The following is a 13,983-nucleotide window of genomic DNA, read 5'->3' as shown; positions in this document are numbered from 1 at the left end:
TAATGATTTTTAGAGACTCAAATTTTCAAATCGGTTGAAAAACAGGAGGGTTATTAAAAAACAAGTACTGGGATATTTGAATGGGCATTAGGAGAAAACAAGTAAATCTGTATCCTCTCACTCCTTAAATTAAAATAACAGCCAACGGAATAAAACATTGTAATTTTAAAAAGCTTAAAATTTCTATAAGGATGAGTAATTTAAAAAAACTAGGTATGGATAGCTTTCTAACATAACACAAAATCCGTAATCCCCCTTAGCAGACTGATGACGCAGACTATAAAATAACACCAACTAAATGCAGACTGAGAAAAAAACTACAGCGTATATGACCAACAAAAGGCTATTCTTACATAATACTCATATAACTTTCAAATTAGTAAGAAAAACTCAATTTTTAAAATGCCACCAAAACATGCGCAACAGGTAGTTCACCAAAAAGGATTACAAACGACGAACAGAAAAAAAGAAAAGATGCTTCACTTCGCTCAAGTTAAAAGCAAAACGAACGAACACCATTTTCTTCCCTCAACAGAGGGGCAAAAAATTTAACAGTAGGCGCGGCCATTTGCTTTCCCCCACCTGTAAAATCGGAGGCACCAGTACCTGAGCTAATCTCTTCGGGGCTGACGCCCTCGGAGAAGTGCCACTGTAAGCACTCTTTCAAGTTCTTGCTAATATAAGGTACTGCCTTCGAGAACACGATAACTATTCTCCAAAGGCTCGGAAAATCGGAGCAGCTACGTCTAAAAAGGGGTTAAGTGAAAAATAAACTTTGAACAGAAACCAATGATAAAGGCTGAGTGGCTCAAGTGAAGATGCTGCCTGTACACGCTCTCCCTCCCCGCGGTTAACCTGCGGAGAGGACGGTCCAGCAGTCGCTATCACCCCCGCAAACTCGCGCGCCAACTGGGCCCAGGACGTGGGGGAGCTCAGGAGTGCCTCGGGCAAGGAGTGCCTCAGGCAAGGAGCGCATTCCTGCGGCCGCGCGGACCGCAGCCGCACCACAGCGTCGTTGCCCTTACGGGCCCCGGGCCGCCTACCCTCACACCCCCTCCCGAGGCGGGAAGGCCAAACTGGTGTTGCCCGGCCCCACTCACTTGGCTTCTTGGTGCCGTCGCTCCCCACCCGCAGCTGGTGCACCTGGACACCCGCGCCGCCGCGCTCCAGCACCGCCAGACGACCGCGCGTGCAGCACATCTGGCGCGTCTCCTCGGACCTCTGGGACAGCGCGCTGCTGAGGCCCGGGGCGCTGGGGAAGAGCCAGAGCTGCGTGCCCTTCAGCTCCGCTGAGGGCCGGGACGCGGCGGGCCGGGACGCGGCGGGCGGCTGGGAAGCCGGGCGCGTGCAGCCCCGCGACCTCCTCAGTCGCCTCTGTTTCATCGCCGCATTCCTGGGCTCCACAGCCGCACCTTCGCTGTCCGCACCTTCAGAGAAGAGGGAATGTTCAGTAGGCAGAGAGGCAAAAGGAAACGGCATCGCGGTGCCGAGCCGCAGAGCCCAGCGCTCTGCGGCGTCGAGGAACCGGAGCCGCTCTTCCACAGCCTGGCTCACACGCCAGACTCCTGGTCTTGTTCGGGGCGGAGCCAGCCGGTCTAGTGGGAAAGGAAATGGATTGTTTTTAAGGGGGCGGGTCGAAAACGGAAAAGGAAAGAGAAACTGTGAAGATTCTAGAATTGCCCAAGTAAACGAGGCGATGGAAGGTGATGAGGTTTTTGGGCGGCCGGAGGAACTGTTCCCAGTTCCCAAGCGGGAGTGACCATCTGAGCTCCTGTACCAAATGGCCTTCGGAGAAACTGCAGTTCTTTTAGGCTTGCAGAAATTCCTGAAACTATTGAGATAAGGAAAGCTAAGCTTTGACACGAAAGTGAAAGGGGGAAAGAACTGTGCAGTCACTCCCTCTTCCCACACCGCGGCGTCTAGCAATACAGTTCTTGAATTTTCTAGAATTTCTTGCAAGTGAAAAAAAACCTGTGCAGGTGGTGGTGTGTGCCTCCCCCCCACCCGCCCCCCCATTTTGCACAGTGCTTTTGAAATTCATCCTGTTGAGTTTCGTTGGAAGTTTCCTGTTATTGAGTGGTATTCCGTTATATGGGTAGACCACAGTTTATTCACGATTTGAAGGGCATTTCAGTCCTTTACAGTTTTTGACCACAGTGAATAGAGGGGCCCTGAATATTTGTTAACAAGTCTTTTAGTTGATAAATGTTTTCATTTGGAGGGAAGAGTAAATACCTAAAAATGGAATTGTGACATGTGGTAAGTACATGAATATCATTGTAAGAATCGGCCAAACTTTTCCAAAGTGCCATGTCATTTTGTATTCCCTACAGCAATTTATGGGAATTCCGGTTAACTGTATCTTCGCCAACATTTGGTATTGTCAGTTTTTTTAAATTTTAGCTATTTCGTGTAGTGGTCTCTTACTGTCCTTTTTATTTCCATTTCCCTAACAATCGATGATGTTGAGCACCTTTTCGTGTGCATATTAGTGCTGACCTCTTCTTTGAAGTGTCTGTTCCCATCTTTTGCCCATTTGTTAATTCAGTTGCTTATCCAAAAGTTCTTTGATAAACCCTCTTTATGTTCTATATTATCAAGTCTTTTATTACACATTTTGAAATATTTTCTACCGGTCTGTGGCTTGCCTTTTAATTTTATTAAAAGTATGTTTTGAAGAGCTCAAGTTTTTAATTTGGATGCCATTCATCTTTTTTTTCTTTAACATAGTTCATGCCTTTATTTTTTTGACCTACTTAAGGAATTTTTACTTAATCCAAGGTTACAACTATTTTCTTAAATAATATCTTCTAGTTTTATAGTTTTAGGTCTTTGTTGTATTTCAAATGAATTATTCTTTATGGTTTGAGGAAAGGGTAGAGGTTTATTTTGTTTTCCTTGTGGATTTCCTGTTGTTCCATCTTACCTTTCAGCGTTGAAGTGCCTTGGCATCTGTGTCAAAACACTGTTGATCCATATATTATTGGGTTTATTTCTGAACTTTTTATTGTATTCTGTTGATTTCCATGTCTGTTTTTACTTCAGTACTACCATGCCTTCTTACTGCAGATTCTGATTTTGAGACTTTAAAATCACTCAAGTGTTCCACCATTGTCCTTCAGTGTGGTTTTAGCTATTCTCGGTCCTTTGCATTTTCGTATATATTTTAGGATCAGTTTATCAGTTTCTACAAAACAGACTGCAGGGATTTTGAGATTACACTGAATGAGATCAATTTAGGAAGAAATGATATGCTAATACTATTGATTCTTCTGTCCATCTGCATATATCTCTCTTAATTAATTTAAAGCTTCTTTAATTTCTTTCAGCTGTATTTTCTAGTTTTCAGTGAATAGTCTAGCATATTTTGTTAAGTTTATCCTTAAAAATTTTATCCTTCAGTATTTTTTATTGATATTGCAAATGATACTTTTAAAAATTATGATTATTAACATATATAGAAATACAATTAATTTTTATATCTTTACCTTGAATCCTGATACCTTTTAATTTTTACTTTGTAGTTCTAGCTTTGTAAATCCCTTAGAATCTTACATATAGATGATCAGGTAGTCTGTAAATAAGGTAGTTGTACTTCTTATTTTCTAACCGGCATGCGTTTTCTCCTTTTTTTTCTTTGCCCTACAGTGTGGACTAGTACTTCTAGTACAATGTTGAAGCTTTGAGAGACATCCTTGCCTATTCCCAATTTTAGTAGAAAAGCATTATCTTTCACCAGTAAGTATAAAGTTAGCTGTGTGTAGGCTCTAAAAGATTAAGTTTTCATCTGGTCCTAGTTTGCTAGTATCTATCATCCATGAATAGCTACTGAATTTTGTCAAAACCTTTTTCTGCCTCAATTGAGTAATTATGGTATATGATTTTTCCTTTGTCTATAATGGTAAAATATAACGCATTTTCAAGTGCATTTCTGCATTAAACCCCACTTAGTCACAGAGTATTATCTTTTTTCATTTTGTTTGATATGTTACAATTTTATAAAGGATATTTGTGTCCATGTTCATAAGAGATATCTGTAGTTATTTTCCACCCTGTAATGTTTTTGTCTGGTTTGGTATTAAGATAATGCTGGCACCATTAATTAATTGAGAAATGTTCCCTCTTTCTGTTTTCTGAAAGATTGTATAAAGAATGTTTAGTACAGTTCATCCATTTTCATTAGAAAAAATAATGTTGGAGGTGGAAGGCCTGAAGAACACAACTCAACAGTCAGAGGCCTGGGGATCCTTAAGATGTAAAGATTACCTTTTCCCTTAAAATTCAGAAAGAATACATCTGTGCCCTCATTCCATTTTTTTGTATAAACCAGAATGTCCAATCTAACTCTGAGGATTTGCTGGGGGCTTATGTTTCTACAGCCTATCTCACATTCTAGTGTCTGATGAATTTTTTATCTCTGTTCTGTCTATCTTCAGGTCACCCTGTCCTCTTTCCACATTAGCATCCCAATGTGGACTTTACCCCATAGGCTTTCCTTGCTCAAACTACCATCAATACAAGGCCCTGTGTGTGCTTTGGGATAACAGCAGGCATTCATAGAACAGCTTACAGTATAAAACCTAAAATTGAATTGGTCCTCAAAATTCATTGGCCATTACCAACCATACTTATATCTCTTCTTTAATTTATTCTATAGCCATGAGACTGAGACATATTTCAGGTCCTTCACATTTCCCCAACTTCATTTAGGCAACAGTTCCTCGTTGGGCTCAGCCTTTAACTAGAATACTGATATCTGCAACTAGAATGGTTCTTGGAATGTGGTGTTGAGCATAAGTAATTATTCAATGAATAAATGAATCTCTTAACGTTTAGATTTTTCAAATAAATTATTCAGCAGTTGGTTAAAAAACTCTGGTGACATTTCAAAATATAAAATACACATCTATATGCCTCAAATCAAGTTGAATTCGTTTATATTTCTTATTACATTCTCAAACATTAATATTTGCCAGCAGTATTTATTAGATGCACAATATATTTTTTACTATTGGTGTCATAAAACTTTATTATTTTGTTCTTAATTTATTTTTTATTGTTACAGTTGTCCCAATTTTCCCTCTGTTGCTCTCCCCTGCCCTGCACCCCCTTTCCAGGTCAATCCCAAACCTGTCGTCCATGTCCATGGGTCATTTATACATGTTCTTTGACTAGACCCTTCCCCTGCTTTCCCTCCTAATCCCCTGCCCCCCTCCCCTCTGATCACTGTCAGTCTGTTCCTTGTTTCCATGCCTCTGGTTCTGTTTTGCTCATTTGTTTGTTTTGTAGGTGAGATCATATGGTATTTGTCTTTCACTGGCTGTCTTATTTCACTTGGCATAATATTCTCCAGTTCCATCCATGCCATCCCTAAAGGTAGGACTTTTTTTATGCTGCGTAACATTGCATTGTGTAAATGTACCACAGTTTTTTGATCCACTCATCCACCGATGGCACTTAGGCTGTTTCCAGCACTTGGCTATTGTAAATAGTGCTGCTATGAACATTGGGGTGCATTGGTTCTTTTGAATTGGAGTTTCGGGATTCTTAGGCTATAATCCCAGTGGGATTGCTGGATCAAAAGGCAGTTCCTTTTTTAGTTTTTTGAGGAAATTCCATATTCTTTTCCCCAGTGGCTGCACCAGTCAGTCTGCATTCCAACCAACAGTGAACTAGAGTTCCCTTTTCTCCACATCCTCGCCAGCACTTGTTTGTTGATTTGTTAATGATGGCCATTCTGACATGTGTGAATTTGTATCTCATTGTGGTTTAAATTTGCATTTCTCTGATGGCTAGTGATGTTGAGCATCCTTTCATATGCCTGTGGCCCCCCTGAATGTCCTCCTTTGAAAAGTAAGCCTCTGTTCAGGTCCTTTGGCCATTTTTTAATTGGATTGTTTGTCTTCCTGGTGTTGAGCTGTATGAGTTCTTTATATATTTTGGAGATCAAACCCTTGTCTGGGGTATGATTGGGAAATGTTTTCCTATATGGTTGGTTCCCTTTTCATTGTGCTGATGTTTTCTTTAGATTTTTAGTTTGATGTAGTCCCATTTGTTTATTCTTTCCTTTATTCCCTTTGCCCAAGGAGATATATTGGTGAAAATATTGCTGCGTGACATATCTGGAATTTTACTGCCTGTATTTTCCTCTAGGGCTTCTATGCTGTCACAGCTTACATTTAAGTCTTTGATCCATCTTGAGTTAATTATGTTGTATGGTGTAAGTTGGTGGTCTAGTTTCATTTTCTTGCATGTACCTGTCCAGATCTCCCAACACCATTTGTTGAAGAGGCTTTTACTCCATTTATGGTCCTGCTTCCTCTGTCAAATATTAATTGACCATAGAGACCTGGGTTTATTTCTGGGTTTTATATTCTGTTCCAGTGACCTACATGCCTTCTCTTATGCCAGTACCGGATTGTTTTGATTACAGTGGCCTTTTAATATTGTTTGATATCAGGTATTGTGATCCTTCCTTTGTTCATCTCTCTCAAGATTGCTGAGGCTATTTGGGTTACTTTTGGTTCCATATAAGCTATTAAAATATTTGTTCTAGATCTGTGGAAATGTCATTGGTATTTTAATAGGGATTGCATTGAATCTATCGATTGCTTTGGGTAGTATGGACATTTTAATGATGTTAATTCTTTGAATCCATGAATACATTATATGCTTCTATGTATTTGTATGTTCCTAAATTTCTTTCTTCAGTGTTCTGTAGTTTTCCAAGTACAAGTCTTTTACCTCCTTAGTTCAGTTTATCCCTAGGTACTATGTTTTTCTGTTGCTATAGTAAATGGGATTCCCCCCTTCCCAGTTTCTGTTTCTGCTATTTTATTTTTGGTGTACAAAAATCCCTTCGATATCTGAATACTGACTTTGTATCCCACTATTTTGCCAAATTCACTTATTACATTGCATAACTTTTTGGTAGAGCCTATAATGTTTTCTAGGTACACTATCATGTCATCTACAAATAATGACAATTTTACTTCCTCCTTTCCAGTTTTGATGCCTTTTATTTCTTGTTGAGACTTGTTTTGTGTCCTACCAGGTGGTCTATCTTTGAAAATGTTCCATGTGCATTTGAAAAGTATGTATATTTTGCTTCTTTGGGGTTAAAGATTCTGTATATATCAATTAAGTCCATCTGATCTACAGTGTTGTTCAATGTCACAATATTCTTGTTGATTCGTTGCTTGGATGATCTATCCATTGTTGACCATGTGTTGTTAAAACCCCTACTATGAGTGTGTTGCTGTCAATATCTTTCTTGAAGTCCTTCAAAATTTTCCTCATAAATACATATGGGTGCTCCTATGTTGGGTGCATATATGTTTACAAGGATATATCTTCTTGATGCATTGTTTTCTCAAGTATTATGAAGTGTCTTTCTTCATATCTTTTTATGGCTTTTGTTTTGAAATCTATTTTGTGTGATATAAGTATTGGTACCCCAATTTTTTTTCATGTCCATTTGCTTAAAATATTTATTTTCCATTCCTTCACTTTCATTCTGTATAGATCTTTTGTTTTGAGGTGTTTCTCTTTTAGACAGCATATATGTATGGGTCATATTTTCTTAATCCCTTTAGCTACCCTATGTCTTTTGATTGGAGCATTTAATCCATTTACCTTTATGTTATTATTGATAGGTACTTATTCATTGCCATTTTCCCCCTTTGTACCTGTGTTCCTCTCTCTCTCTTTCTCTTCTTAATGCAGTCCCTTAGCATCTCTTGAAATGCTGGTTTGGTGGAGATGTAGTCTTCTAGCCTTCTTTTGTCTGGAAGACTCCTTATTTTGCCTTCCATTTTAAATGAGAGCCTTGCTGGGTAGAGTAGTCTTGGTTGCAGGCCTTTGCTTTTCATTACTTGGAATATTTCTTGCCATTCCCTTCTGGCTTGTAGTGTTCCTGTTAAGGAATCACCTGATTGCCTTATCAGCGCTCCCTTGTATGTTACTAGCTGTTTCTCCCTAGCAGCCTTTAAGAATCTCTCTTTGTCTTTAAATTTAGTCATTTTAATTATGATATATCTTGGAGTAGGCATCTTTGAGCTCATCTTGATTGGGACCTTCTGTGCTTCCTGGAGTTGCGTGACTTTCTCTCAACAAGTTAGGGAAATTTTCTGTCATTACTTTTTCAAACAGGTTTTCTATCCCTTGCTCCTCTACACCTTCTAGTATCCCAATACTAGAGCCTGCAGCTCCCATAAAAACCTCTTCATTCTCTTTGAGTCTTTTTTCATTCTGTTGCTCTGTCTGGGACTTTTTTTTTCTACCTTGTTCTCCAGCTCACTGATCTGATCCTCTGCTTCATAGCCTGCTTTTAATTCCTTTTCCTATGTTCTTCATTTCAGAAAAGTATTCTTCATTTCCTTCTGGCTCTTATTGATAGTTTCTATGTCCTCTTCATGCTGATATAGTTTGCAGTAAGTTCCTTATAGCTCACCTGGAGTTCTTTGTAGTTCACACTGAGCTCGTTGAGCTTCCCTGTAACCATTATTTAGAACTCAGTGTCTGATAGTTTGTTTGCCTCTGTTTCATTTAGCACTCTTTTCTTGGGATTCCTCCCTTTTTATTTTTTTAATTGGGAGTTCTTTGTCTCCTCATTTTAGGTGACTTTTTTGTTTGTTTTTACTTCTTAGATTGATCTAGTTTGACTCCTTGTCTTCGTGGTGTGACCTTCTCTGGTAGGAGACCTATGGGACTCAGTGGTGCAGTTTCCCTGATGTCCTGATATTGATGCTCTTGGGATGCCTTTTATGCCATTTATGTAGGCTCACTGGTTATAATTGGGTTTTGGTTGTTTTTGGGTCTTCCCTCCTGCTAGCTGACTGAGTGTCACTGCACCTACCATGTCTTGTATGTTGTCATACAGGTGCTCCTCGAACAAAATGAAACAACCCAAAAAGGAAACCCACTTGTACAAAGATAACCCCCACCCAGAATCACATTATCAATAGCAAAGAGCAAGTAACAAAGGTGTAAAGAAATTAAGACTATTATAAGAAAGAAAAAACAAATATGAGGTGACTAACTGAAAGAAAAATTATTTTTGAAAAGGTAGAGGGAGGAGTGAATAGGGACAAGGTGATGGGAGAAAGAAAAGAAAATTTACATAATAAATTAAAAAGGGAGGGAAGAAGGCAGAAGGACGTAAAAGAAGGGAATCAGAATTCTGTTAAGTTTAAATAGAAATGAAAAATACATGTAGTGAGAGAGAGAACCAAAAAAAAAAAAAAGAAAAAAGAAAAAAAAAGGAACTAAATTCTTGAAAAAGATCCACCATGGCACTATTGACAACAAATTAGTAAAGAATAGTATAGGTGGGATGGGAATAAGAGGGAAAAAAGAAAGGAAGGAAGGAAGGAAAGAAGAAAAGAAAAGTTTAAGAGATTTCTAGAGGAAAGGAAGTGATTTTGAGAAGACAAAATGAGAAGGGATACTAAGAGTGAGGAATAAACCAGGCTAGGAAAGGGAAAAATTGAAATTTAAAATGAAAAATGAAAAAAGGTCAGTCCAGAGGAAGGCAACATGGAGTAGGAGAGGGAAATTGTAAAATTTGAGATTTGAAATACAAAAATAGTGAAGATCTAGGAATAAAATAGGAGAAATGCAACAGCCAGCACCATATCCACAACCAATGAGCAAAGATTTATCAAGGTGGAGAGAAAATAAAGAGTATTTTAAGAATGGGAAAAAGAATGTGAGATGACTGATGATGAGAAAAATGGTTTGGAGAGGCTGGATAGGGAATAAATAATAAGAGGCCAGTCATAGCAAGAAAGAAAATAGAAGTTAAAATGAAAATAAGAGGAAATAAGATGGTAAAATGGATTAAGAGAAGGGAGGAGCAAAATATGAGATTTGAAATAAACTGTAATATAAAAACTAGTGACTAATATGCACAAACTTGAAGGACAAGAAATGAATGATAAAAAGCTATGCAAGAGAGAAAATGCAAATCATGAAGAAGACCATGGCGGAACTCGTCTCAGTAGCATCTAGTGTTTACCATTGTGTTCTCTTTCTGGATCTGCCCCTGGTGATGTCAGATGGTGTCCCAGTCTGGCCTTAGGCAGCCTATTTGAGACTGCTAGAGAACCCACGTCTGTGGCTGTCTCCTTCAGTTGTAATCAGCCGTCAGACTGAAAACCACAGGGTGGGGCAGAGTAATTCCTGTACGGGAGCCTATTGCTTCCCCTCAGACTGGTGCCACTTGAAAGGGGAGTGGTCTGCCTGATCAAGATGGTCCTGCAGTATGGGTGATGACACCACAGGGATTGTATTTGCTGCTCTGTCAGTTCTCTCTCCAAAGCCACTGTTCCCAAACTCTCCTCAAGCATCTCAAGTCCACTCTGCCCTCTCTGCCAGAGCCCATGGTAAGTGGGGGCAAAGAAAATTTTGTGCGTTGGCCCTTTAAGAAGCTCTCTGTGACTCCAGCCATCTCTCTCTGGCAGACAGAAACCCTCAGCTTTTCGCAGCCAGATGCTATCTGGGTTGCTCTCCAGCTCTGATGCTGCTGTTGGCTGGGGATCCCAGCTTGGGTTTTAGACTTCACATGTCTCAGGGGGACCCTGGCCACTGAAATATTTCTCCAGACCTTCAGCTGCCACCTGTAGGAGCCCAGCCAGCCCTCTTACATCTTCTCCACACTCTGTACCTGTCATGTTGTGATGAAGTGGTTTCTTCTGTCTGTGTGTGGTTATAAGGCTTCTCTTCAGCTATTGTTCAGTTGATTATTCTGGATGATTTCTCCACAATTTAGTTGTAATTCCAGATTGGTCATGGGAGGAGGTTAGTGTAGCTTTCACTTCCTCCTCTGCTATCTTGGGTCCTACTCAGATGCACATTATTTTTAAAAACAGCTATTAGGTTTTAGCAGCTTATTTTTAAATAATAATTATTGTTCAAGAAGTAATTCACTAAAAGACAAATATTCCAATAGCAAGTTTAGGGGTTAGGAAATTTGATTCATTAAAAATATTAACTTGATTCATCACTTTATTGCTTACCTCAACATTTATTGATTGTAATTAAAATCCATTAACCCCTTGTACTAATTACACCTAAAGAACATGAGAATCGAAGAGTTGAGAGAACTTGAGAATCTGAGGCCTCACCAAGACTCTCAGAGGTCACTATTACTGTGTAACAAATCCTCTGTTGCTGTTAATGGCTATTTGAAGTGCTTCCTCCACTCTTTCCATTGTAGAATATTTAGGGAGGTCCAGAATATTATGACATACAAGTGATCTTGGGCGATCTCTTTCACTGAAACTTTCAGGACAGCGAAATATGATTCCCATTTCTTGTAATCCTCTTACAGTTTGTCTATCATTTCCTGTAAGAAAAACTGGAAAGGGGTAACATTTGGTTAAAATATTTCTTAGAGCAAAACTTGAAAAGGAAGCAATTGATCACTTCATTCACTAAATGCTTATTTGGTACCTTTGTGCAGAGAGAACTACATGGACCATGTGGTGCATAGAAAAATCATGACATTTGATCTTTGTCCTCAGTGAGTTCATGGTCTAGTTGGATGGAAATTACATACAGTTGATCCTTGAACAGCATGGGTTTGAACTATGTGGGTGCACAGATATGCAGATATTTTTCAATAAATACCGTAAATGTATTTTTCTTATGATTTTCTTAATAACATTTCCTCTAGCTTACTTTATTATAAGAATACAGTATATAATACATATACCATACAAAATATGAGTTAATCTATTATTATGTTATTGGTAAGGCTTCTAGTCAAAAGTAGGCTGTTAGTAATTAAGTTTGTGTGTGTGTGTGTGTTTGTCAGGGGGAATCAGTACCCCTAGCCCCAATGCTGTTCAAGGGTCAACAGTACATAAAAAAATAATAGCAAGATACAAGAAAGTTTATTTTAGATCAACCAAGAAGTATGGGGTGAAGATCCTAATGGAAGCCCTAAGACTCAACAGAGAGAGAGACTGAAGTACATATTTCCCATTAAGAGAGAAGATTAGAAAGTTAGTTTGGGCTTATGGAGAGGTAAGTTGGGTTTGTGGTGAAGTTGGAATTGTCCTCCAGCATCCTCAGTAACAACAAAAATAGCAAGAAGAAAGTTGTGTATCACAGGAGCTGAAAATCGGTTGAGGAGGTGAGAGAATGTCACTGAGAACTAAAAGTTCTTATGGCCCAAGGCCACAGAACTTAATGGTCAGTAGCCTGGGCATTAGATCAGCCTTTTGGATTCAAATTCTGGTTCTGACACTCACCAGCTCTCTGAACATAGGCAAGCTACTAAATGCTCCAAGCCTCTTTTTCCTCAGATCTGAAACAGGGAAAAGTAAGTATCTACCTCATAAGGTTGCTATTAGAATAAAGGCATGCAATAGATACAGAGTGATCAGTACAGTGCCTGGTATAGAAGAAGCAAACAAGCACACCATAAATGCTGTTATTATTATGATTAGTTGTCACTGCTATTATTATTATTATTTCTAAAATATTATTAGAGACTGTTTACATTGTCCTAATTTCATAAGACTTAGATAATTAAAGATGGGAATGTAAGATTAAAAGGCTTGATTAGGAGCCAACTAGATTGAGGAAAGTAGATGCACACTAAAATTGAAGGTAGAATTAGAGTCAGTGTTGAGAAGGTAGTAAAATAGTGATATGATTTTCTTCATTGGGAACAGGCTTATGTAAAAGAACAAACAATGATCTAGAAGGTAGGGAACTTGGATTATAAGCCTTGCTTTGCCATTAATACACATGACCACTACAAATAAGGTATTTATTTTCTTAAAAGATGTATCTGGGCATTTATCCAAAGAAACCTGAAACACTAATTTGAAAGAACATAAGTACCCCTATGTTCATTGAAGTGTTACTTACAATCATTAAGATCTGGAAGCAGCCCGTGTCCATCAGTAGATGAAGGGATAAAAAAACTATGGAACATTTACACAATGAAACATTACTCAGCCATAAAAAAGAAGAAACTTTTACCCTTTGCAACAGCATGGATGGATCTGGAGAACATTATACTAAGTGAAATAAGTCAGTCTGGGAAAGACAGATACCATATGATTTCACTCATCTGTGGAATCTAAGGAACAAACTGAACTAACAAGGAAAATGGGGACAGACTCAGAGAGAGCAAGCTCTGGGTAGGGGAGGTTAGGGGATGGAGGGATTGAGCAAAAAGGATGACGGAGTCATGGACATGGACAACAGTGTGGGGATTGCAGAATGGAGGGGGATATAAGGAAGATAAATAGTAATGGAAAATTAAATTAAATTATATATTTATAGATCCATCTACTACTATAATACTTACAGAGGAATTTTTTCTTTTCATCCAAAGTTAATTTGTGGAAAGCTTTCCAAAACATCCGTATTGTAGGATGTGATTCATTGTATCCTTGATCATATCTTGAATTCTTGAGAAAAAGAGGGGGAAAAAATGGGTTTTAAGGGGAATATATAGACGTTCAGAAGGATTGGGGGCACTTTAATTATTACTTACCTTTTCAAATTGTTTCCAGTCATAGTCAGTATTTCCAACTATTGCCATCATTAGTTCTTTAGGATGGAAAAGTGTAAGTATCTCCTTGTCACAGACTTTATAAAATCCTCTCTGAAATTCTTCATAAACTGCCTTTATGGATGTGTTGAAAATGTAATCAACACACTTAGAAACATAGTTTTTCCTTGAGAAAAACAAAAAATGGCCAATAACATACTTTTACAGTGACTATTGAGGAAAAAAAGTAAATTATTTCTGAGAGCACACAACCTAGTACTACCTGGCGATATGAAAACATCTGCTCATCTAGAAGAAGGAACCTTGGAGAATACAGCAGAAGGATTAAGACTTTGTTTTGCTCCCATTTTCCTAGCTGCAGTCAAGATGTTATTCTAAAAACACTAAACTGAATATGTCATTCTCCTGCTTAAAATCTTTCAAAGCCTTCTCAAAGGCTAAGCCCAACC

At 38.6% G+C, this 13,983-nt stretch overlaps 2 protein-coding genes across 3 annotated transcripts in view; both read right to left on the bottom strand.

Moving 5' to 3' along the window:
- HERC5 (HECT and RLD domain containing E3 ubiquitin protein ligase 5) overlaps nucleotides 1-1,560 on the bottom strand; it is a 42,864-nt gene extending 41,304 nt beyond the window's left edge. For both annotated transcript variants that reach the window (XM_090266292.1, XM_090266293.1), the window contains exon 1: nucleotides 1,101-1,560. In XM_090266292.1, coding sequence (XP_090122418.1) covers nucleotides 1,101-1,479 — 379 coding nt within the window. In that variant the 5' untranslated portion in view covers nucleotides 1,480-1,560. The remainder of the gene's footprint in view (nucleotides 1-1,100) is intronic.
- Nucleotides 1,561-11,006: 9,446 nt separating this feature from the next.
- Nucleotides 11,007-13,983, bottom strand: part of HERC6 (HECT and RLD domain containing E3 ubiquitin protein ligase family member 6) — a 64,372-nt gene continuing 61,395 nt past the window's right edge. Inside the window, exons 21-23 of the mRNA XM_090266294.1 lie at nucleotides 13,517-13,700; nucleotides 13,328-13,430; nucleotides 11,007-11,359 (exon numbers count right to left, since the gene is read on the bottom strand). Coding sequence (XP_090122420.1) covers nucleotides 11,148-11,359; nucleotides 13,328-13,430; nucleotides 13,517-13,700 — 499 coding nt within the window. The 3' untranslated portion in view covers nucleotides 11,007-11,147. The remainder of the gene's footprint in view (nucleotides 11,360-13,327; nucleotides 13,431-13,516; nucleotides 13,701-13,983) is intronic.

The sequence above is a fragment of the Furipterus horrens genome, unplaced genomic scaffold (genome assembly GCF_987537825.1).
Source record: "Furipterus horrens unplaced genomic scaffold, mFurHor1.1.pri manual_scaffold_2, whole genome shotgun sequence".
In the NCBI taxonomy this organism is placed as follows: Eukaryota; Metazoa; Chordata; class Mammalia; order Chiroptera; family Furipteridae; genus Furipterus; species Furipterus horrens.
This window is presented reverse-complemented; position numbering and strand designations above follow the sequence as displayed.